Below are 25,158 nucleotides of genomic sequence, written 5' to 3' on the forward strand. Positions count from 1 at the left end.
GGTCACCTATACGTAAGACTTAGTAGCTAAATAAGGGCCTAATTGCTTTGTCTTCAATTTGCCTGTATTCAAAAAGCCTTAGAGACCAATTATTTGTATTAGAAAATCCCTCTTCCCCTCATCTTAAGTACCAGAAACATGCAGGCAGATAATTACTATTTGTTCTGTAGGGAAGAAGTACTATGCAAGGAAGTCAGAAAACACGAGCACAGACAACACGTGGTACATGTGTTTAAAAAAAAAAAGTAAACGTGGGTGTACTTTAAATATTAACCATTCTGTTCAAGTTGTCTTGTGACTGGTTTCCTAACAATATAATTATTTGGAGCAACCTGTAACTTATTGTAGCTAGAAATATTAAGTTAGTTTCGTTATTAGTAGGATAAGAGATTAACACATCTCACCAGTTTTGTAAAGCAGAGACAAGATAAAACAATCACCCTCCCTTTCACAGCAATGAACTTCACGCAGGATATGTGAAACCTGTTTTAAATATTTCCCTGCTAGTCCCAAGGGTACCAGTTTCAACTCACCACACAGTGAACTGCAGTCAATCTACAAATGTTCCATTTTTATTACAAAGTATGAAAGGCAGAAAATACTGTACCTAATACACAGGAGGCTGAAACTTAGAAAGAAGGTTAAAAAATTTGAATAAAACTACATAGGAAGCAGGAAATAGCATAAAAGGATGCAACATTCCACTTTCAAGCGACTTCAGAAAATTGCCTTAAAATTTACAGAGTTTCAACAGTATGGTTCCATGACTCAGGTGTTAAAATCCATTGTAACAAAACCTTTTGCATTTTCTCCATAAAAATAAAGGAGTATAGGGACACTGCAGTTATCCATGTCAACAACATATGTCTGTTGAATAGCAGGATACTAGGATTCCTCTAGGACAGTATAGTAGCAAAGTTGCAAATCTCAATATGGAAGGTGGAGAAAAGAAGGACAGAAGTAAAACTACTATTGCTTTAACATATTTTAGTGAGAACAAGAAGTCGGGAGTTTCATATGAATGTTTGTACAATCATGCTACAAAGATTACACCTTCAGGAAATTACCACAACGGGACCGTGAATGGAAAGAGCAGAAGGGAAAAAACACACAAAAGTAAACATCTCCTACTGACTATCGGTAACAAAAATGCTTCGGCGCAACAGATTTAAATTACATTTTACACTGCTAGCAACCCAAGTTTAAAAAAAAAGGTTCCTTTTAAATAGTAGATTTCATAATTCATATTCACCAGGTTGTCAGAAAAGCAACACATCGCTTCACAGCTGTACTATGACTTTCACTAGTTCTCGCATTTCTGCCTTTGTTCAGATTCGACAGACCGATTGTCGTCTCTAACAGAGGAGACTTGAGAGTCACACGTTTTACAATCGTGAGAGCAAACTCCAAGGGATGTTGACTTGTGGCTATCAATGAGAGCTGGAACATGGGCTTACAGCTACCCTTTGCAGCGATATTTTTCGGGAAATAATCTTTTTGTTAGATTTTCTGAAAAGGAGTAAATTTGATGTCATACAGAAAGTCATACAAATTTTTTTTTTTATGAGTATGAAAATCCTAGCTTGATGCTGAGTATCAAAGGCTGCACAAAAGGCCACTGAGATACATGGCAGACAAAGTTATCTTCTGAAATTAGACAGCAGCGAGCAAGTCTCACAAGTGCCTTTGTCTCTGGAGTCTGCCCACGAATGATGAGCATTCAGTAACTGGTGCTTAGCTGCATTTTTAATTACTGCTTTTTAGTGCTGGTGAATGCTGCTGACCAAAAGTTCTGGAAATCTCTTCCTAAAAGAAGAGTCGGGGCATGCTGAATTCCTCTCAATATCCTCAACAATAAAACATTTCCGACTCTTCTCAGGTAAGTAGGGTGAAATACAGCTGCCTCTCTAAGCAAGCATGAGAAAGTGCTCGTTAAGTGCCACATACAAATAAATCCCCGGATTCTCCGCAAAGATCAAGAGAAACAGGGACAGAGTTGACAGTACCTTGCCCATTCCAGAACAGGTTTTGGACACCTTGTTTTTAATGTCCCCTGTACAATAAATACAGGCCTGCTCTGGAATATTGGTCTGACAGTAGAAAGCAGTAAATGTGTAGAGATAACCTGTACTAACTGGTAAGATAACCGTATGGACGTGAGGTGGTAGGGCCATTTTGCTAACCTGCAATGGGAAGACTAACCATTTCAGTATTTTGATGGAACTGTAACTCTGCAATCCATCGAGCCAATAGCTTACCCCTGCCGCCATTCATCCTTTTGAGGATGTTCTGAAAGAGACAAAACACCATTAAACACGAGGAACTGACAAGCTCCAGAATTTAGGCTGTGTGAATTTACAGACGGCAGCAGCAATTTTTCTATCACAAAAACGTTACCCAAAGAATCCAGCTAGATCTGTACACCACCAACCTGCCACCACTGCCGTCAAACAGTAGAAGAGAGATGGCCAAACACTGCCAAGTTCCTAAATAAAGCAAAAGGGACTCCCTGGGTGACAAGCTGCGCTAAATTACTTGGGGTGACCTTGCAAGGTTGTGTCATTCTCTGAATACAGAGCTTCAGTTTAACATAAACAGTATTGTCAAGTGCTCATGGTTTTGGTGTTTAGTAGAAACAGATGAGGGTCCACTAGATACTGACAGCCATAGCCAGTTGAGGATTTCAGTGACTGTTGTATTTAACATTTCATACAAAACACAGACAAACGCCTACCATAAAAAGGCTGAGGAAAAGATGACTCTCCTCCTAATCTTACCAAAAATATACTTGTTAAAGTGCCATCTGCAAGAGAACAAAACAGACACACTCAGCTTTCTTAATTTACATTTAAAACAAGCACAAGAGTATCTGTGAATTCCAATATATTGGACTTCTCCCCTCACCTAGTCCCTGGTAGGCAATGATCTACAGTTGAGCCTGATGCAGCTTTCTCAGTGCGACACCAGGCAAAAATAGATCCTTTTACTATTATCCAGAACATTCAGGAGAGTAATTACAGCTAAGTTTTGAAAGGATCATTAACTTTGACTTATGAGAGGCAGTGCCTCCCCCTTTTAAGTACATTTCAAGGTTCCATACGGAACAACCTGTATTATCAGTCTCCTGTCATACCGCTCTTTGAAAGCGCCGCTTCCTTTCTAAATAGATTGTCAAAGCACTCACATCCTTGCCTTTTAAATCCCTGCACACAGAAGCACAAGTCCGGTATACACAACCTACCATAGGCCGTTTCATTTAGACAATTAAGGGTTAGCATACTACACACTAATTCAACATCCAACTTGTATTCTGGATGTTTTCCCCTCACTAATGAGGTATTACACAATTGAAATCTCCTGGTTGAAGCCCATATACTAGCAACCGGTTGCCCACATAATAGTAGAAATCCGTGGAAAGCTTGGTTTAAACGGAACATAACAACCAGACAATAGCATAATATCTGGAATTAATCAACTGGAGTGCTACACAACTACCGAAGCCAGAGAAAAATGACATTTCTGTACCAGAATCAAGGCCTTGCCTGTACCAAAATAGGCTGCGATTTTCTGCTTTTCTAACCTCACTGATGCTCAGACTTTTCCCTTAATGTTACTGCATACTCAAGGGATATGAGGCATTTGAAAGCAGTTGCTCTGCACCCTCCAGCAAGCACAAAATAATCAAGATCAAATGCTGAAGTATTTATATCCATGAACTTAGAAAAAAAATAATGCTTATGGGGGTTTCATACCCAACATAATTGAATGTTATGCCAGTAAAATGCGATAAACTCTATCTTCTGATTCACAGGGTACAGTGGCAAGTCTCAGGGTTTTATTTCATCTTGCAAATAAACTTGAACCAGCACGTAGACAGTTAGCTTGCTGCCACTGTGTCAGCAGGTGCTGGCAAAAGGGCACCGAAGTCTCTCACTTCCTCTCTAGATGGAAGTGCCATTTGCACTACAGAACATCTCACCCATGAGGATTTTCATGTCTTCTCAGTCATTAACCTTTCAAGCGACTTCTTTGAAAAGAAGCTATTTTAAGTAGCATTTCCCTGTTCCAAAACAGCCTCTGGTGATTTTGAATGTAATTTCATACAAAGAATGACAACAGATTATGCCCAAAGCAACATGTTATAGACCTAGAAGGTAGCCCAACTGGCTAAACAAACAGGATATGAGTTTTATTTAGAATCCACTGGAGTCCACAAAATTCCTTCACTTGCCTTTGAAGAGTTTGGAATGAGAATCCAATACCACAAGCGAACTTCCATCGGTTTTATGAATGGAAGGGCTGACACTCCAGGTTCACAACAGAGTTGTACTCTTAACACTAGCAAAAGCTACCTGGTTATTTGACTATTAGCCCCTTCACGCGTGCTCTTTTCATCATCTTAGTACAAATAGAGATTCTATTCCTAGAGAAGCAGGCTGTATTTGTCATTTAGTATAGCCAATGGAGTCTTTCGGTGACTTTATTTTCAACTAAATTAGCTTATGTCTTTTTTTAAAGCACAATTCGACAGTTGCAAAAGATCTGTTCTTAAGCTAAGCAACAGGCACATTCATCCTTTACTCATGCCATCTATTTAAGAATGAGACTTCAAAGCACAGAGGGGACTCCTGAAGTACTAACGTTACAGGTAGTTCCTGCCATTCCCCAAACCACAAGTTAAATTAAAAGCTTGTCTGGTAACAACTGACTTTGCAATCCAAGCCAAAGTTAAAATCCCTTAGTGACACAGGGCATAATATCCACTGTTCGTAATTAAACAGCACATTACAAGTGTGTGCACATTTTTATGAGTTTCTAAAGCTCTGCACGTAATTATACGCTGCTACTAAGACAATCCTAATTTTCATTTAATTCTGAGTATTTTCCAATTTAAGATGAAGCACTATTTAAAAGAGTTAGAACCCAACTGTTTGGCTAACACCGTTCTGATACCTAGATCAAATCTGTGGAACACACTACTCTCAGCACCACAGCTAGTAAGGAAAACCGACCTTCAAGTCAAATGGAGCCTTCTGTCAAAAAATCCTGAACACAGAATGCCATTGACAAACCACGAGCTTAAACTGTGTTAGAGTTTCTTGGCTCTGCAATTAAAAGGGGTGATGGAATAATAATGCTGTTTCTAATGAACTGCAAACAAATTCACAAGGCGGTGCTTTTCTGAGCTCATGCTGAAAAGTAATCTGTAGAATATTTCTCCATGTCCAGAATGACAAAACTTTTCAGAGCCTGTTCTGTACGTGACAGCACTTTCAGTGTCAGTTTTACTGTTTCTCAGCAATCTCTTTTCCCGACTTGCCTTTGGCTGCATAAACCAACAAAATTCAAGTTTGCCAGTGTCCTACTATTTATAATGCTGCCTGGAGTTGTAGGTGAATATACATTAGGTGGAAGGCTGATTTTGATAGTTTCTGACGTTTACATCAAAACTCAGCTGGTATAGCCTCAGAGCCCAGCTACGGTTGTCATGTCTTCATTGGGAGAGCACTGTGGAACATCGATCTGAATAGCTGTGTTATATTAAGACTTCACTGAAGATTTTTATCTTGCCTAATCCACTCAGCTTTGATTGCAAAGTATTACTGTAGAGCGTTCCACTATTCAAAACAGAAACAGATGCCCCTGGACACATCCCAAAAAGACATGAGGATGACAAGTGCCAAACCATAGCCTCTGTGGCACTGTTTCTTTCATTTGAAACCCATCTTCTGTGCATTACATGAGGGAATTCTTTCTTTCAAAGAAACAGCTTTCATTTGGATAGCAGACCAGCTCTTCCAACTCATCTCCTCATTCAACAAGACCTGACAGTACAAAGCAAATACGTTTAGGAAAAAAAGATTGCTTTGCACTCCTTTCAAGAACTCCCAGGAACACAGGCCAAATGCAAAGAAGCTCCAAGGTACAGGTTAACCACAAAATCTTGGTCATATTATTTGCCAATCAAGCAAGCTACAAAGTGTGAAACCATTTTATTTTGGTTCAGATAGTAAGCCCTCTAAGGGGAAATCATTTCATTGGAAATGTCAATCCAAAGTCCATTACAAATAACATTTTTTTGAGAAGTCGTTTACCTCAGAGGGAGCTCAAGTCATGCAAGTATCTTCTTTCTGAAACCTATTACCATTCTGTTAGCTAACACAACTGCAGGAGACACACAATAAATTCAGTTATAATTTAAAAATAAGGCCTACCATAGTAGCAACTGCCTCTAGCATCAGAAAAGTGTAAGGAAATTGTGCAACAAGTACTTGTACTTCACAGCACCAGAAAATTCTGCCCAGGTAACCAGGTATTGAGAGCCAAGGCAACAGTTAATTCTGGCAGGCCTTTACTGCCAGGGAGCCTGCAGTGTTATTGTGACTTGTATCAACAAATATATCCTGCTTTGGGCCTATGGAAGTGGATCACATATCAAAAGTAAGAATTCGGGAGAAAAGCCTTACTCAATAGAAAGTTAGCCCAATATATAAAAAACATACAAATGTTTAAACAGTTGCGAGGCAGCAACAACAGGAATGATAAAGATTCCTGCCAAGGTGGCTGTTAACATCACCGTCTTTTTCCCCACCTTGTTTTGCACTTGCATCTGTTGAACTAGTTAGATGTGCTGCCCCAGCTGGCTGACAAACACGTGGACATACGCAGCAACTTAAAGCCTGCAAGCTTATTAACACAGTCAAACAAATATACAGAACTTTAACTGAAGAAAAAAAAAAGAAAACCAGAACCCAAAAGGTCCAAGAGGCTCAGCATGTCTCTGCATTTTAGAGTCTTGGGGACAGGAAACACCCGTCCTCGATTCTTGTAACAGTTTCTTGGAACAGTAGATGCAAAGCAACAACAAATACTGGCCACTTGACTTGTGTTGTTCTTACTTTAGAGGGGAGGGGAAATTATACGGCCTTGCCTCAATTCGGCATGAAGCAGTAATGTTACACTCTCAAAATCTCCAGGCAGTTGTTGTAGCAGATAGCTATCCAGTCTGGCTGAGTTGATGCCCACTGTACATTGTTGATTTCTCCCTCTGCTGTATAGGCCAAGATAGGGTCCTCAATGGCACGAGGCATTTGCTGGATGTCCCAGATGAGAGCCTGATGGTCATCCGCTGCACAAGAAAACAAAACAGTAAGTAGAATCAAAGTATTATGGGATCTCCTTACATGGGATCTCCCTAAAAGGGGTGTAGTAGAAGCAGGTAGATAGAATATGGCTGTTGCAGTTCAGATAAGAAATCAAGATGGAGGTACAGTGAGCGATGCAGCTGTTCTCCAACAAAACCTGCACACATCTTTGGATAATTATGCGTTATCCAGGACAGTTATAAACCAAACAATCAGGGGAACTCCAATTGAAAACATTTAAGAACTAGCTTGCAAAAAAACATTAAGAAGTGTGGAAAATAAAATAGCTTAGCCAACAGAGATGCACAGTTTGGGCACTGTGCTCACTACTGCCTCCCAATAAGCAGGTGTCTATTTGCATAAAATTTTTAGGAAAGTCTCTAATAAAAGGCTTCTAAACTTCAGGTAATCTTTATCAAAAGGCAGTAAGAGAAGTGCATTGACTTTTTGGAAGAGAGGATTTTGCAAATGTAATGGAAAGCTCCCAAGCAGAGATTCACTAACATAGATGGCGAGAGATTGATCTGGAATCTCTTTCCACACCTACCTGCTGTACAAATATGGCAGGAAGAATGAGGCGCCCAAGCAATTCCATTTACACATGCTCTGTGGTTGTTTAACCTGGCAACAGGAGTGCAGGGAACTCTGACATCCAGAATCACAACCTTCAGAAACAAAACAACTAAGTTAATAATTTGCATTTTTTATGTTTTCCTCCAGAAAACAAAAAGATTTGGACTACGGCAGTAAAGGCTTTCCCAAAGGGTGTACCTGGCAAGCACACACTGTTCTCAAAAGATAGTTTCTAGCTGGTCAGCAAATTGTGTGCATCTCAAAAAGAGTCAGGCCTCACCAGGAAGGCTTGTGAGTTATGAAAAAATGGCAAATGAATTACGCTCCCCTGAAGCAGCACAGGCGACAAACTAAGGTACATTGCCTTATGCAACGAACTGAGAAAGAACAGGATGACTAAAATACTTGCATTTATGATTTTATGTGAAAGCTGTTGCCCAGCTGGCTCACAGACCCCTCTTAAAAAATCAGCTAAAATGTTTAGGAACCCCAGAGATCTCCAAGTTTATAACGCCAGTTATGTTTAGCTCCTACTGAAATTGCTACAGTAAGAAGTGGTACTTAATCATACTCCACATAACGACATTGCCCCCTTCCTTCAAAAAGGATTAAGAGCTGAGCAACCTCCCAAAAATCACAGCCACTAGCACCCCCAGGAGAGCTAATGCCTCACCTCCATGCCATCCATAGCCATTGTAGCAAGATAGTTGGGATCCTGCTTGTTCCAGCAAAGACGCAGCAATGGATGGTGCTGTGGGTCTTCATAAATTATGGTGCTATGTTCCAGATGACGGAGATCGAACATCCTCACCGAGCCATCTGCACCAACTGAAGCGAACATATCTCTTCCACCACCTGCACGGCTAAATGCTATGTCATACACCTGCTCGGCACCAGGGCAGAGAAAAACACAACCTCAGTTTTAGTGAGCGCACTGCCTCCTAATTCACAGCAAAATTGATTTTCCATATGGATAACAGAACTAGTAGTGACATTTTCTGTTAAATGCTTGAAGTTCCTAGCTAGTTTTTAAGTCACTACATTCGCCAAAGGGAGGGGAAAAAACAACAACTAGTCATGTCATTACAGGATTATTCACTGAAACCGAACACATTTGTTTTCCAGACTCAGATTTTGTTAAAATGAAAGAATCCTGTAAGCTGTTTATTGCCTTTGGTATGCAGTTGATTACAATTCTAGTTTGATGCTTTATCTAATTTTTCTAAAATGTTCTAGAGCGTAATCTAGTAAGACAAACATATTCTCAAGCCCAGATTTTATGATGAGTAAACAGAGCAGTTCTGGTAGCCAACAGTACAGCTTGAATCAGTTTGTGATGTATAAAACCTGTATATCTTAGCTATAACTAATGCATATCAAAGCCATGAATCTTAAGTTTTAGATACATTGAATTTTTGGATAACCAGATTTCTCAAAAAAAAAGAAAACAGAAAAACCCTTTTCCTTTTCTGCTGCTTTAAAAATATGCAGTGTAAACAACCAAAAAAAGAAAAGTCATCACCTCTTTGTCATGCGCAATAAGTTGGGTCTTAACATGGCCAGAGACCAGATTTACTCTTCCAAGAACCTGTCCTGTCTCCAGACCCCAGATAGTGCAGGTCGTGTCAATACTAGAAGTACCTGAAACAAAAAGGCTTCTGTTAGCAAAATGAATATTCTTAATACGATAATTTGTGAGAATTTTGCTAATGACTTATTCCATTAGTGTAATAGCCACTGACATCTACAGATCAGAATAGCTACAAGAGCAGCATACAATTAAAGTCAAGGATGTCAACCAGCCAGCAGTCTGCCATGCATTTAAATGACCCAAACCCTTTAGCTGCAGAAAGGGTCTTTCACACAGGAATAAAGTGTAAATAGCTCCTGTCTGCTTCAATCTATGCAGAAGCCTGATGCAGCTCTGGGATGAACTTCCCCATCCTTTAAGTCTCATGCACATGTCAAAACCAAAGCCTAATCCTAGAATTGCAATAGCACATCATTATTAACTGATTGCTTCTGTGGACTGAAGGTGGGGCTAGCAGTAAAGCTCTTAAGAGAGAAGCAATGCAACACGGAAAAAATAAATCATGTAGTAAATAATTACTAAGACACATTATCAGTGTTAATCTCTGGGCAAATCCCCCTGACACGAACGGCTGTCCTCTTCTGGAAAACAAACCTCTGCTGAATCAGTCATCATGGATTGACAATTTGTCCCAAAGGCTAAAATTAAGCCTTAAGCATTCAGCCCCCTCCTCCAACTGATTTAAGGGTTCCTGCCTTTACTCCTGCTACTGAAACGATTTTCAGAAATAAAAAGCCTGGTACGGAGTTTTCTAACCACTCCAGAACACACCGAATAAGTCACAGGAGTTCACATCCGCTTTTACTCAGCACTGGAACACCAGCTCACCAGCCCTGAAGGCTGATAGCTCCTATCTGCAAGGTAGGAACAACTGAGGCAGCAAAGGAACGCCCCTAACCTAACCTCAGTGACCCGCTCCGTACTGGAGGGGCCACCTTTCAATACAAAAGAGTCTCCACGAGCTGGCTTTTTTTTGAAACCCAAGACAACGGCAGTTTCTCTGACGTACAAATTTGTCTGCTTGTTAGTTACCAGACTGCTGATTGCAGTGACAGCAGTCAGGCACATCTGGGATTTCACCAGACTGAATTCAGAAGCGTGTCTTTTTCACGCCAAAAACCGCAGCGTTTTGTCAGTCTCACCGAGGAGGTACGGATCCACTTCATTCCAATCAAACGATGTTAGCGGAGCACAGAAATCAGAGTTCTTGTTATTGTTCAGCAAGCACTCCAGCCGGGTCTCTGTTTCACCCACCTTTAGAAAAAGCAAAACATCTGACTGAAATAGAAACACCACGCGACTCGTTCCACTTGTACTTCCAACACCGAGTGCTAATCCCGGGTTTCTTTCCTTCAGCTTTACAACCTACGTGTCTGGAAAACACAACCACCACCTCTATCTTCAACCAGGTGATTAAACCAGCAACTACCACCATAATTCTGCCTCTTCTACAGTCTTCGTATTTAGTAGCGTTATTACTACAGTTAAGAAAAAATTATTCAGTGCTCTGCCTTCGTTTTGTGTCTTAACCTTCACACTGCAGCAAGCACAAGACAACCTGAAAGGAAAGTGAAAAATCTGGTCTCAAGTAAAAAGGAGATAAATATGCAGCAGTTAATATCCGAGTTGTCTCTCCCCAGGGAGGATTTACTCACCCTCCACACACGCAGGTAGTCACCGCTGGTTGCCAACAGGTCTGGGTAGACTCCCTTGGTGTCTGGGATCCACATCAGCTTCGTGGTAGGGTAGGGGTGATCAAAGGTGTTCCTGCAAATGAACTCGGAGCTCTCTTCATCCAAACCAACAAGCTGCACCTGTAAGAAACCATATTTAAAAAGAAAGCATTTTTATCAAAATAATCATTTATAATCATTTATAATTAGTGCATTAGGACAGCGTATTTCAGAAGGATGCCTTCTGTAACCTCAAGGACAATTACAAAGGACCATCACGGCAATGGAATGAGAAATCTTCAAAGCTGCGCTTACAGGCCCAGCTGGGAAGCAAAGCGAAGCACCCATCATCACCACAGTGCTGTACTTTGAAGACACGATCTCGAGTGAAGCAAAATCCAAGCCTGAAGGACTAAAGCCCACCCTTCTCTTCCACACACTGCAACAGATCGCATCAGCCAACTCTCGAGCTGTTCTCGGTGTCACAGTAGCTAACACAGCCTGCCACAACTGCACCAAAGGAGAACACAGATTAATCCCACCTGGTGTCAGAAAGTAAAGAGAATTCAAACTTGAAAAAAGGAGGGCGAAGAGAAAACGTTGACAAAATTATTCAACTGTTTCGTGTGAAGACCAAGAAAGCAGGCCTGCAGAAGAAGATTTTAGGTAGCTGATCTCCAAATTAGTATTTTTCTTCCCACAGTAATGTGATGAAGGGAAGGGCTAACTTGCCCAATTGTTAAAGTAAAGCAAGACAGAGCAGACGAGAAGCTATCTCCACATAGCTCGGTCATGACAACACCTGAAGTAATGCTGGTAGTCCCAGACATTATGTTATTAGAAAAATATTGACATGTCAGAAAGCGCTCAGAGAACAATATGGTGCTGGGAGGATGTGTTTACCTAGCAGTGCCTACAAGACCTAAACAGGATGAGAGCCCCGCTGTGCTAAACGCTGCTCGAACACAAACAGCGAGGACAACTCATTGCAAGCAGTCTGTAAGCTGCTCACAGTAGGAACTTCCTAATACTTTCCACACTGCAGCTTCCTCCTGGAAACGGCGGCTTAATGGACTTACCCTACGATGTTTATCTGGACAATTCCTAAATATTCTGGTATATGCAATTCGGTTAATGAACTACACATTTAAAGTAGACTGGAAATCACCATATCTCCCCCCAGACACACAACACCGCCTCTCCACCATCCTTCAGACCTTAAACTGAAGCATCATCATCAATTACGAGACAATTTAGAGGTGCTCCTAACAAATGCAACCCTTGCAGCTTGTCAAACTGAAGATCCATCCATCCTTTCCACCCTGTAACAGACCCCAGAAGACATCAAAATAAGCCTCTAAAACCAGGCTACGTCTGCCTCGCACTCCCCTCACTGCAGCTACTCCACTTCACACTCCACCACGAACCAGCCCCGGATCTCCCGGTCTTCTGAAGCGATTGACAAAAAGCTCTCTGACTCCTTCAGGGATCAGAAACGCTAAGCGGATTTCACAAAGGAAGCAAGTTGTCCTTGGTCACAGAAAATCTTGTGGCAAGGTCAGAATCAGAAGACAAATGACTTCTAATCATTTCTTTCCCTTTGCTTACGCTGTTTGCAGCTCAACGTGAGGGCATTCAGCCTGTGCAAAGCAATCACCATTCCCCAAGCAGCAGCAGATCTCAGACAGCAGAGGACTCGCTTTCCTGGTGTGAACTGACAGATCCCCACGCTACATAATCGTGTTTAACCCCTCTGCAGAAAAAGCAGCGACTACGTAGCAAGCCAATCCCTTTGTGATCTTGGACATTTTTTTGGTGCAGACCAGGTTGGAGAACAAAAAGCCCCGTAAGGGCACAAGACCTCCTGGCACCTGCTGAGGAGCAGGTGCCTGCCGCTGACTGCCAGAGCCGGCAGCAGCCCGGGGTAGTTCTGAGCAGGAGGCACTGGTCTGCCCAGAGACAGCAGCAGAAAATACTGCTTGAGGAGCTCTGTTCTCTCCTAGCTCAGCATATTCAAAGGTCTGACTCTTCTCTTCGGACCCGATCACACGCAGCGACTACTGAATCCCTCCGTCCACCCTCTTGGTGCAGGCTGCGGAGAACGACGGAGTTATGTTCAGGATGCTGCCTGTATGAGAGCCCCATCTCTCCCTCCTGCAAGCGAGGCGAGATTTGCTGCTGTCGACTACTGCACGAAACAGTGCCTGAAGCCTAGGCCAGAAAAGCCTGAGGAGATGCTAAAACCAAAGTAATCGTCAGTCAGGAGACGATCTGAACCCTTCTGCATCTACCTGTAACTCGTTCCGGTGGGAAAATGAGGACAAGGGGGTTCAACCTCCATTAGTTTTGCGATTATGCTACGATGGCAGCCAGGAAGGCTACATGATTATTTTATTTCTCCCGTACATCAGGATACGCTGCAATTGGCTGTGTGTTTTCCTATCGCAGCCCCAGCTTTTATTTACCTGAGGCTTATTTGCAACACTGCATCTGAGCAAACAAGCGCCTTCCATCAGCATTCATTAACTTCCCCAAAATTCCCTCTTCAACACGATCCAAAAGAAGAATGACGTTTCACAATTATTTTAGGGTCAGACACAATCAGACACTGCGCTGTTTGACCTTCAACACATGATGGACTTGTCTTTGCAACCCTAAACCTCACAGAAAAATCAAAAACACAGCCTTCTGGTACAGCAACCACCCAGAACGCTCTCCGATCTGAGGCGCTGCACGGGAGAAGGTGGCAGTCTGGGAAACGCGCGGTCACAACCTGTCCGTCTGCTCCTGCGATGGGAGCGAGCAGCGCACAGCACCACCTCCTCCTGCTTTCTACCTCCCATTTCACCTCTGTCTTACAGGCATGTCCTGAAATCAGCCTTCCTGCCGTTTTCCGCAGATCACTCCTGATCCCCGAAGGCACGGTCAGGGGCCCGCAGCTGCCTCCAGTCGTGCCAGCGATCCGCGAGACGTTCTGAAGCCTAACAGCAGTTCGCTAATCCGCAGCGTTCAGGAAAAGCCAGCCTAAATAATTTCAGCTCTTCCCGCTGGAGCAAAGTCATCTGTCTTATAGCAGGGAACCGATCAGTGCAGGTGTAGGAGCTGAACCAAAACTCCCTGGGGGTTCAGAGAGATCCTGGCAATCAGCTTCCTCCTGTGCCCTACAGCTCATTAGTAGTTGGGGAGTGACAGCGGTTAGAAGAGTCTGGGAATTGGGGACAGCAGGAAATCGGGGTTTTGCAGTCAGCAGAATTGAATCCCCCACAAATTAGAGGTGCAGGGAGACCTTTTATACATGTAGCCACAAGTACTCGGAGCTCTGGTAATTACTACAGAAATGGAAACTCCCCAAAATGAAGGAGACAAGGATCTGTCCTCTTCCTTCCCCTGCAATTCCAACCCCAGCAGAAGCTGCTGCTACAATGAACGCTTGGTGCATTAAATCTTTTTAAAAACACCTTCCAAAAAATAAATAAAACAGGAGAGTAACAGGGAAAAGGTATATTGACCTATTTGGTTACGTTTTCAGCACACTAGAATTGCTGTTCCGATCTGGGCTTTGGTGCAGTAGGGGGAAGGAAGGAAGTCGGTTATTTAGAACAAAACACCGCAGCAACAGGAACAGAAATGTTCGGTGCTTGTCAAAAGCCTCCAAAGATATCTGAGTGCAAGGAGAAAGCTGAAATGAAAGTGAGTTTTCGTTAGCCTTTTGATTGGTTCCACCTGCAAGTGTATTTTGATGTCAGAAGTTGGCAACGTAAAACATCTCAACCGTGCAGGGTGACTTCGGCAAGAGGACAAAGCTGCCACACATGCCTGAAAAACCTTAAATTTCCACTTATCTCAGAACTCGGGTCAAAAAAAACCTGCTCTAAGCACAACATTATGGACTACTTAGGACAACTTCAGTTTTACCACACACACGGACAGAGGCTGGAGCTGAAAGAACTCACAGCTGGCATGCACCCTGCACGACCGCGCAGGGTCTGTCCTAGAGCTCCCAACCTGGAGCCCGAAGCCACTCCCCGAGGGTTTGAGCATCCTCTGAAAGTTTCAGCGAAGGGCTGAGAGTCTCAGAGAGACACCACGAAGAGCGTGCAAATAACCGAGCACTCCCAAGCTCCCTCTGGTCTCCGAAGAAAAGACAACGCCAATACTCTGCGCAATAACACCACTTGCCTGGAAGGCTCTACCTATTATCACCTGCCTACAGCAGAAAACTGCACTGAAAGCACCTTAAAAAAAACCAAAACCCCACCCCTCACCACACAAAAAAAACAGCACCCTTTAAGTATCACAGCAAAACATCTCAGCAAAGCGAAGGCCACGTTTCACTGCGTTATTGTACAAACTGAACTTTTAATCGCACATTTTCTTTACTTCCAGACTGGCACCTCGTCCTCGTCCAATTACTCTCCTGCTATTCACACCACGCTGCATAAATACAGAACGAGGCGCTTCCAGGGACTGGAGTCAACAGGATTGTCAGTCCTGAATCACTGAGGGCAGGAGAAGCTCTGGGGGATGTTTACAGACAGCGGTAATTTACATAGTCCTACACAGCTTCTGTCTGCAACAACTAAGTGTAAAGGATAAAAAAAAAAGTGGCTGACTCAACTGCCTTTATGGTTGAAGCCTGAACCGAAAAGCAGACTTGATAGCGCTGTAATTGGGAACAATAATCCCCGGGGAATGACCCAAACTGAAAAGCACCAGAAACACGTCCCTTATTAACCAACTCTACCACTTCTAAACAAGAAAAAAAAAAATATTCACAGGTTGGCGATTTGGCCTTTAAACAAACGGAAAGTTTTCGAGCTCAGTGAGCTGCAATCCCCAGCACCCCGATGGCGCTCAGCGGCGGGAGGACACAACTCATTCGTAGCCGGATCAGCGGCTGGACTACAGCACGCTCCGTGAGCATCATGCCAGGACTGCTGCAGGTGCAGTGATTTAACAGCTCTGAGATGTCACCCTGCCCCTTCTGATCACATCTCACGACATCCTTCCCAAAGCCCAGTCCCCGACACCAACTTTTGGCCTTATTTTTTCCGTTAAGCAGCTTGACAAAGCTACAAAACATGCATGCTATAAACACAAAGCTCTCCTTGCAACAGCGTCAGTTTCACACAAGTTTCTGGATGCTCTGTAGCTGGGTTTATTTCCTCATCTCTCCCCTGCCTGTATGCATTCACCACCCCAGACGGATGCATTAAAGGCTGCTGAGAGATGAAGGGTGAAATGCCTGAAGAGACGGGCACATCTCTGCTACCTGCACAAGGCTCCCTGCTTCGATCTGGAGGGAATGCTGAGGATACGACCACGCGCTTCGTGTCAGCATTCCTCTCAGAGCCGAGTAAAGGCACCGAGGGATTACAGCCTCGTGAAAAAGCCACCACAGCAGCCTTCCACGAGGAGAAAAAACGGTAAAAAAAGGCGTAACACTTCTGACGGAGCCTCACCCCAGCTCCCAGACTTGAGTCCTGGCCGAAAACTTTCTGCACAAAAAGCCGGGGGGGGGAGGGGGGGGGTTGAGGCCAGCGAGGAGACCTCTCTGTGAGCAGCAGCACCCCCACCCCGACCCCTCGGCCTCCCGGCACCCCAAACCCCACAGGGAAGGACCCAACCGGGAGGGGGAGCACCCAGGGGAGGCCCCGCCTGGCTCCCAGAGCCGGGGCCGAAGCACGGGACCCCCGCAGCCCCCCCAACCCGCGGGGGTGGTGCCCGGGGCGGAGGGGGGACCCCAAAAAAACCCTCCCGGGGCCCTTAGGGGAGGGCCGTGCCCGCGCCCACCTTGTTGTTGTACTCCTCCACGAAGCTGCCCAGCGCCAGGCGGAACCGTTTGTCCGGCCGCACGCTCCAGTTCATGGCGTACACGGTCCATGGCGCCTCGTACTTGTAGATCTCCTTCCGCTTGCCGTGCAGCGACATGGCGGGGCCGGGGGGGGGGGGGGGGGGGACCGGGACCGGGGACCCCGGGCTGGGCTAAGGGGGGGTGGGGGGAGGGCGCTGGGCCCTGCTGAGGGGAAGGGGCCTGGGAAGGGCCCGAGGCAGGCGCTGGACCCGGCCGAGGAGGCGGCGGGGAGCGGGGGAGGCCGCGGCGCCCCCAGGCCCGGCCTCAGACGCCCGGCGGCGGCCGGTTGGGATTCGGGCCCCTCACACAACGGGAGCGGAAGCCGCGCGCGAAGGCCCGCCCTCTGAGCGCGGGTTGGGCGCCTCTGGTGTCAATTAGCCCGACGGTTGGCTATTGGGTGTTTTTCACGTCCTTTTGGCGCTAAGCGGTATTTTATTGGTTGGTTTGCCCTTCCCTTGCCGGGATAACCTACCGCGGAGGTTGGTCCCGCCCTAGAGGGAGGCCACGCTCGTTCTCGGCATCTCATTGGCTGCTAGGGGTTGCAGCGGCGCGAGGCGGGCTCTTGAGCCCTTATTGATAGCCGATTGGCTGGAAGCGCTGTCTGTCACGCCAGCCTGAGGCCCGCTTCAGGCTCTCCCTGGTGTCGCGAGTTCGAATCCCGCCTCCGCCGAGGGGCGGGCGGGGGGTGGGCTGGCCTGCAATTAGCCTGAGTTTAATTACAGGGCTTTACGTTCGGTAACGCCAAGGAGCCCGGCTGTGCGCCGGCTTCCCAGGAAGCTCCTGCCTGCAGCCGGGCAGGCTGAGGCACAGCGCCTGGCTTGAGCCCCTCATGCTGGGGCAGGTGGTGCCTGGGGACCCAGCACAGGGTGTGGGTGCTCCCTTGGGTGCTCCCTTGGGTGCTCCCTGGGTGCTCAGGTGCCTCCTGGAGCATGGCGGGGAGCAGAGGTGCCCAAACGCTGTGAGCCCAAAGCTGAGCTGGCCTGGCTACAGATGGTGGCTTTGTGGGACACGGCCAGGGCAGGGCAAAAAGCAGGCGGGGAGCAGCCCCCAGGGCAGAGATCAGCGGGGGGGCAGGTCTGAACCCCGGGCCCTGCCTTCCTCAGGGGATGCGCGTTGGGTTCCAGGTAGCGCTACGTTATCCTGAAATCCAGCGTGCACCAAGGGCTCTTGGTGCGATCTCTGCCTGAGGTGTGTTTGCTGGATCATTTCACGTACACAGGGGAACAGGAGCACGCTGGTAAAAGTCAAAGAGCTTTCCCCGTTGTTGCTGAGACCGAGCTGCATCCTACTGGGAATGAATTACCAACCAGCCCTGTCCTTGATCTGCAGGGTCTGCAAGTGGCGTCCATCAGCCCCGCACTCCCTGGAAAAGAACAGCTTTGTGATTTCACCACAACCTTTCCAGGGATCTTTACAGATCAGCAGCTTCCTCTGTACTGCCAGGAGTGAATTTATATATACTCCCAACAAACACAGCTGTAATCCACGTTAGGTGCCAAAAACATCTTTATTAGCAAAGTGTACACTAAAACTCCAGAGAAAGAGACGCTCACAGTTTTACTACTCTCAAAGGGAGCTCAATACATTACTTGAGCAGGCGGCCTAGGACTGTCACAGCATCTAACCGAACAGCGAGGCGGCAGTGCTAAGTGGGCTTCTCCTACGGGGGGTGCTGTGGGAGTCTGCCAGGGAAAGGGCTGAGGAGGAGGAAGCATCTATCAAACCTTTATCAAAAGAGAGAAGCTGGGAGGAAGGGCTGGAGATGAGGTGTCTGGGACTTTTCGCCTTTCTGGGATTGTGCTTTTGAGTTTTGTGCTTTATGTCCAGGCCGGTGACCAGCTGGGTTCCTACAGGGATTTGTGAGACGCGTGTTGGGGTTTGCAAGGCGCAGTTGGCCTTGCTGGAGAAGTCAGTGCCCTAGGACTCGTGCTGAAGCATGCTGAAGTGGCGGGGGTTGTTGGCTCTTAGTGTCTCGGTGGCCATCAGGTAGGACAGGGATAGCTTCTGTCCTCTGTCCTTGTCCTGGGCTTCCCACCTGCAGCTCCCCCCGGTACCGCACTGTGGAGATCTCCTCCTCCTCTGGTTGACTCCCCTTTTTGTGGTGCCCACAGGCTCCGCTGGGCCAAGCCCAGTACCAACGCAATGGTCCCGGCTCCGAAGAGCTGACAGCAAAGCGCCCTCGCGGCTGAGAGCCACGGATTTGCTCCCCTCCAGTCGCTGTGGCTCACTCGGCTTGTGCTGCTCTCGAGAGGAAGCCTTGGCAAGGAAGAGGCGGTGGGTGCTGTTTGGCCTAGCCAGCCTGTTGGTGGCCGTAAGAAAGAACTGCTCTGGGTTCACTATAATGTGCAAATGAAATCTACTCTATGGAAACCGCTGGAAAACGTTGATCTTGGAAGCCAGCCACTCTACTCTTCCTTTCACGGTGGCAGAAGACAGCTACAAATTATACCCCTGAGCCAACGGCATTGTCCTCCGTCTTACCCCTGCAGTCAAAATCAACATCAACTGACCGAGCTCACAGTTGAGGTTCCTCTTGACTTGCTTCGCAGCCCCCACATCTCTAACTTCCAGGAAGCACTGGGTCAGAGAGGTGTCTCTGAATGTCCTGGTGCTCGGAAGATGCCTCCAAGTGCTCAGGGAGGGAAGGGAAACGAGAGCCCCGCAAGAGTCCCTGGGTATTTGGTGCCCTTTGGTGGGGAGGCTCTGGGTTTGGGAGAGGTGGGGAATGGTGCTCCTGTTCGGAGTAGACCGTCATGGTTTCATCGGATGCCACGGTGAGGTGCATCCCGCTCGACAAGGAGTCCCTGGACTTCAAGTGGAACTTTTCTACCTCCGTGTAGCTCGGGTTCTGGTGGGAAAGGAGGAACCAGGTGGGTTATGGCAAAAGCAAAACAAAGTAGGCATGCTTTCTCCTCACCCCATCAGGCCTTAACCCCCAAAAATGTTATTTTGGGCTTGGGGAAGCCTCGGAGGAGAGGAACCCACCCCATTCCCTACTGACTGGGAAACCTGGTAGCGCTGTGCCCACAAATCAGTGGCTGAAGCATCCCCAAAGTAGATCCTCTCCAGTTTCATGGCTCCTGGGCTTTGTCTGAACCCCAACAAACTTAGCTGTGTTTTGCATGCAGGGAGGCTGGAGAGAACTGCCGGCCCTCCGGGGCCCTTCATCTGGGGGCAGAAGGAAGCTCGGTGGGTGCTGAGCCAGGACGGGGTGGCCTTACCTGCCCCAGGGCTGTCTGCTCCTCATCCTCCAGGGGTGCGCAGGGGGCGAGCGGCTCCAGGCTCCGCGGGACGATGCCGTACATGGCCAGGTTGTGCGAGGACGGTGAGATGGGGCTGTACGCGGGCGGCACTTGGGACAGCTGGCGCTGCAGGAGCTGGAGGATTATATTAATGTCTGACGACATCCTGGACTCCAGCCTGGGGACAGAGCAGCCCAGCGTTAGCGCAGTGCGTCCCGCTGCACCCCGTGAGAGCCGGACCCGCGGCTGGGCGGGGAGGAGGTGCTGATTCGGCTGCCTGCGGGTGATGCTGCTCTGCCTGGTGCTGCTTGGGGAGATTTTTAGCAGAGCTTCAAACCGGTGCTGCCACAGAGAGATCAGTCCTGCCGCCTCTCTCCTGCCACACTCAATTTTCCCCCGCCTAGTTTTATTTTTTTGTGGAGCCAAACCAAGATCTGGAGCAGGGAACTGAGCAAAGTTAAAACTACCCCGGAGGGGGGGAAAAACGCAGTGGTTAGTTTTAACCTGGATCAATTCTGCAGGCCAGCTGCCTGTGCTGACAAATGGGAGCAAGATGGGTTGGTGCCAACCTTTTTGAATGGAGTAATAGAAGGAAAAAGAAAAGCAGAATAAGCCCCTTCCTTCTGCCTTGTCCTAACCTCAGGTGAAACGAGCAGCTCTGGCAGCAGTGGGCACAGCTCTTCTTGCAGGCAATAGCCCCGGTAGTGCTATCAGAGCAGATGGGAGGTCTGGCTCCCATTGCTGGGACTGGCACCTTGGTGAGACACCGAAATATGTGCACGGGCACTGGGGTGAAGTGAGATTAACACGTGCAGCACCGTGAGTGGGAGAGCTGGCTGCTCGTGTGGGTGCTGCCTGGGGCCTTTAAACCCGTGTTTCCAGTGCAGTCTCTTCCTTTTTATTCAAAAATCTTGTCCTTTTTCTTATTTAGAAGGCAACGATGTGCATGAGGCTTGAGCAAGAGGAATTTTGCAGCTCTTTGCAAGAGGAAGAGGAGGCCTGCAAAGGGCTCAGGCTGTGAGCCTGGGCGTGCTTTCACGCCTGTGGTTGCATCAAGCCCGGAGGCAGTGGCAGAGCAGCAGATGCCAGTGGTGATGGGATGGCAGAGACGAGGTGCTGGGCTGCAGCCAGGGCCGAGACTTGCACTTTGAGAAGCTGCTGCATTTACAAATCACCTCCACCTCCTCCCCAAGGACTGCAGTGTCCCAGGGGGTCAGGAGGTGGCATCTGCTGCACACAGAGCCTGGTGCAGCCACCCTTGGAGAGCAGGAGAAGGTGATGGCCCAGAGTTCTCCCCCCCAGGTTCTCTCCAACCCTGTGCCCTGCCCACCTGCTGAGCTGGGCCTGCAGGAGCTCCAGCCTGGACTCGATCTGCCCTGGCCTGTAGTCGCTGTGCAGGGGGATGTCCCGTGAGCTGTGCACCAGGGAGACGTGCTGCAGGGGCTCCGGGTGGTGGTTCGGCCTTCGGTCCTCCCAGAAGGTGAACATGTTGGGGATGTCCAGGGGGGTGGCTGGAAGGAGAGGAGACCCCTCAGCACCTCTGACTTGTGTTCCCCAGCTTCCTGGCATGGAAATGCTCCAAGACCCACCACCCTACGTGCTCACGGAAAGCCACCCCCTGACATATATGGTGCTCAGGGAGAGTCCAGCACCCTGGCAGCTGAGGTGCTTATGGGGATCCATCACCCTTGGCACCCAAGTTGCTCATGGGCAGTCCACCACAGTGGCACCCACCACACTTATGGAAGCTGCTACCTACTGTGTGGCCCAGCACAGATCTGGCCCTTTGGGACAGCTCCAGAGGGGTCCCTGGGTGCTAGGAGAAACCCCATGGCACCGGCGTTACTCCTAGCATCCTTTCTTCCACCCTCCTACCAGCTGCAGATAGGCTACCTGTGTAGGACTGGCTGCTCTCCGCCGCCTGCTTGCCGACCTCCGTGCTGCTGACGTTGGCAGTGATGAGGCTGAGCGTGGGCAGAGCAAAATCATCCTTTTTGGATGCGGGGAAGGGCTCAGCTTTCGTGGGGCTGCTGGGCTTGGCCTCGTCGTCGCTGGTCTGGGAGCAGGGGGTGGTGCTGCTGCCCAGGTCATCCCACTGGTCCTTACTCAGCGGGTCCTGCGGGTTGGTGAGCTCTGAGTAGGTGTGATACTGCTCAGCATCAGAGGTGCCCGTGTCTGGGTCTGTGGGGCAGCACAACAGGTTAATTCGGGGAGTGGCACGGTGGTAAAATCAGCCCCCACCCCCTCTAGGGTGCCTGTAGGGCTGGGGCATCCTAAGGAGAAGAAGGGAAGGCAGCATGGGTGTCAGTGTGGGGGCGTACTGGGACAGAAGCACCGCTTTGGGGTGCCTGCCAGGGCAGCGATTGAATGGCAAATCCTGCTCCCTGGCTCTGCCAATGCTTCGGGCTGCGGAGCTGGCACGGGGCCGGGAATGGCCGGGGCACGGCGAGGGAGGCAGGGGACTCACCGGGCTTGTTGGGCTGGCAAAGGGAGTGCTTGCGTCGGCGCACCCGCCGGTAGGTGCAGTCGTACTCCTCGCTGAGCGGTGTGCGGGGAACGCTGTCTGCCTAAGGGACAAGAGGGGCTGGTCACCAGGACAAGGTGCCATGGCCCACCCATGGGTACCGTGGCCCATCCATGGGTGCCATGTCTCATCCATGGGTGTCACAGTCCATCCATGGGCGCCATGTCCCATCCATGGGTGCTATTTCCCATCTATGGGTGCCATGTCCCATCCGTAGGTGCCACCGCCCAACCACCATCCTTCTAGGGCTGGTCTCCAGCCACCTCTGGCTCTTCTTCACTTCCCCATCCCACACAGCAACTCCTGGGCTGGTGTCAGAGCTCAAGGGACCCTAAGGGCTGGCCTGAGAGCTCAGAGACTGAGCGAGGAGCACAGCCTGATGTCCTCGCTTCAGCCCTCCCACTGGCCAAATTTAAGGCACTGACCGACCCATCCCCGGGACAACCCTAGCACTCACATCTCGCAGGTTGAAGGTGATTTCTAAGTTGCTCCAGAAGTTGTCGGAGAAGGCCGGGTACATGTCCAGAACCTCCAGCAGGTCCTCCCGCTGGATCTTGTGCAAGTCGCAGTAGGTCAGGGCCCTCACGTCAGCATTTGACTTCCCTGGGCGGGCATAGAGGCTGATGGGCTCCCCGAAGATGTCGTTCTTCCCTGTGCCAACAGACAGCTCGTTAGGGAGAGGTGGGGGCCCCACTCCAGCTCTGCTGGATCAGGAGACCTCACTTTGGGGCTTGGGGAGAAGGGGGTGCCCAGAAACCCCGACCTTGACTGTGGATGTGGGGATTACACCATGAAAGCCACCACTGATGGGGAGACCAAGCCAGGGCGGTGGGTCATCAGTGACAGCTGGGCACTGCTGAACCATGCCCTGCTATCTATCTTCAGTCCTTTGGGGCCTCTCCCCATCGTCTCCAGGCAATCCTCCATCCTAATTCCACTGGTATGGTGACCAGCCGGATGATGAGGATCAAATTTTCCTTCTCCAGGACTCGGAGAAGTCCTCTGCCCCTCACCTGCCGCCCTTTGTCCATCGCTCATCACCCTTTACCTAGCATTCCTTGTCCATTGCCCATTGCCCTTCACCCATCACCCTTCACCCCTTGCCCAGCGCCCCTCGCTCTCCCAGAAGGAAGGACTTCTCCACCTAGGATGGCCACCACAATGTCTTCCCGGAGGATCTCAATGGAGCCCCGGGAGATGAAGTAGAGCGTGGTGAGGACGTCCCCGTAGTGCACCAGGGTGTCTCCGGGCGGCGCGTGGGTCGTCTTGAACTTCATGGCCAGGGCTCGCAGGCAGCCTTTGCTGGCCCCTCGGAAAGCCTTGCAGTTCTGCAGCAGCGTGCGGTTGAGGTGGAGGCAGATGTCTGCCTGCAGGCAGTCGGGGAAGCCCTTCAGCACCTGCAGAGAGCGAGGGAGAGATGCCCTCACACCGCTGTCCCCGGGAAGGACGGCCACGGTCCTGCCCACCCCGGGGTGCTGCATGTTGTGGCCAAATGGGGAACCCCCAAAAAACCAAATCCCAAAGCTGGGGGCATCTTCTGAGCTTCCCTTGGTGGACGCCTGCTGTCCCTGGCTTGTACCACCTGTGCTGGGGATGAAAGCACTCCCGAGCAATAAATAATAATAATAGCCAAATTAATCTATTTATACCCGCTGGTGGCATATCCCCCTTTCATCTTTCCACCCACTAATCTTGGCTAAATGAGAGCGCAAACTGGTAATGAGGTGCTGTCCTAATTAAACAGCACCTGCCTGAACGCCAAGAAGCAGCACAGGCCAGTTGTGTGCAGCAACAGCTAAATATACCCGTGGCAAACACCTCTCCTCGAACAAAAGCTGAACCTGAAGGTGAAATCAAGGTAAAACTGGCGACACGGAGAAAGCCGCTGCCACCGAGGGCTTCGGATGCCTAGTCTGGATGCCTTAGTTTGGATGCCTAGTTAGGATGCCTTAGTTACCCTACTGGGAAATCGGGGGCGGACACTTCGATCGGGACGTGGGATGATTGATCTGAGTGTATTGTGTCTTAGCAGCATCCAGCAGGAGCTGGTGTGAGCAGAGGCACGTCCAAGCTCAGCTCGTCGCAGGGGATTTGTGCCAGGCCCTGTGCTTTGCGGGGTGCTGTGGCTTCGCTTCCAGCTATTGCCACCAACGTCCAGCTCAGGGTGCTCCCTCCATGGGAGAGGGGTAACCTCAGGCTATCCCAGCAGCAAAGCTCCCAGTGCTGCCCAGTTTATTGAGGCAGCAGCTGTTGAATTAATGCAAATCTGTCCCCTGGTAGTGCTCAAGGATGGAGGAGGATCAAGTCTTTGAAAAAAAAAAAGGGAGGATGAGCTGGGAACGAGCGGGTTAGCAGCCTGGCGAGGGCTGCAGGCTGGGGAGCACCAGGTGCCACCTCTCTCCTTGCCTTGCCCCTTCTCATTCCTCTCTGCCTTGCAGCTGGCTGAGCCAGCACGTTTGTGCACAGGACCCCATGGCCATTAGTTAAGTCCTGCCACCCCGAGACCACCCCAAAACCACCCCAGGCTGAGCCCCCCCTGTGCCCCACGGTGCCTTG

General features: G+C 48.8%; 2 protein-coding genes across 3 annotated transcripts in view; both read right to left on the bottom strand.

The window, feature by feature from the left end:
- Nucleotides 1–550: 550 nt before the first annotated feature.
- Nucleotides 551–17,166, bottom strand: DCAF7 (DDB1 and CUL4 associated factor 7). Its single transcript, XM_080564760.1, has 7 exons — nucleotides 16,776–17,166; nucleotides 10,965–11,123; nucleotides 10,452–10,563; nucleotides 9,241–9,359; nucleotides 8,392–8,601; nucleotides 7,693–7,810; nucleotides 551–7,129 (listed from the first exon to the last, which is right to left on the bottom strand). Exons 1-7 carry the CDS (start codon nucleotides 16,911–16,913, stop codon nucleotides 6,957–6,959), a joined length of 1,029 nt encoding a protein of 342 aa, XP_080420886.1. The 5' UTR covers nucleotides 16,914–17,166; the 3' UTR covers nucleotides 551–6,956.
- Nucleotides 17,167–18,324: 1,158 nt separating this feature from the next.
- Nucleotides 18,325–25,158, bottom strand: part of KCNH6 (potassium voltage-gated channel subfamily H member 6) — a 31,570-nt gene continuing 24,736 nt past the window's right edge. For both annotated transcript variants that reach the window (XM_080564779.1, XM_080564778.1), the window contains 7 exons: nucleotides 23,747–23,999; nucleotides 23,060–23,253; nucleotides 22,546–22,645; nucleotides 21,972–22,259; nucleotides 21,409–21,589; nucleotides 20,058–20,256; nucleotides 18,325–19,684 (listed from right to left, as the gene is read on the bottom strand). In XM_080564779.1, the coding sequence (XP_080420905.1) occupies nucleotides 19,397–19,684; nucleotides 20,058–20,256; nucleotides 21,409–21,589; nucleotides 21,972–22,259; nucleotides 22,546–22,645; nucleotides 23,060–23,253; nucleotides 23,747–23,999 (1,503 nt within the window). In that variant the 3' untranslated portion in view covers nucleotides 18,325–19,396. The remainder of the gene's footprint in view (nucleotides 19,685–20,057; nucleotides 20,257–21,408; nucleotides 21,590–21,971; nucleotides 22,260–22,545; nucleotides 22,646–23,059; nucleotides 23,254–23,746; nucleotides 24,000–25,158) is intronic.

The sequence above is a fragment of the Anser brachyrhynchus genome (genome assembly GCF_964034855.1).
Source record: "Anser brachyrhynchus genome assembly, chromosome: 22".
In the NCBI taxonomy this organism is placed as follows: domain Eukaryota; kingdom Metazoa; phylum Chordata; class Aves; order Anseriformes; family Anatidae; genus Anser; species Anser brachyrhynchus.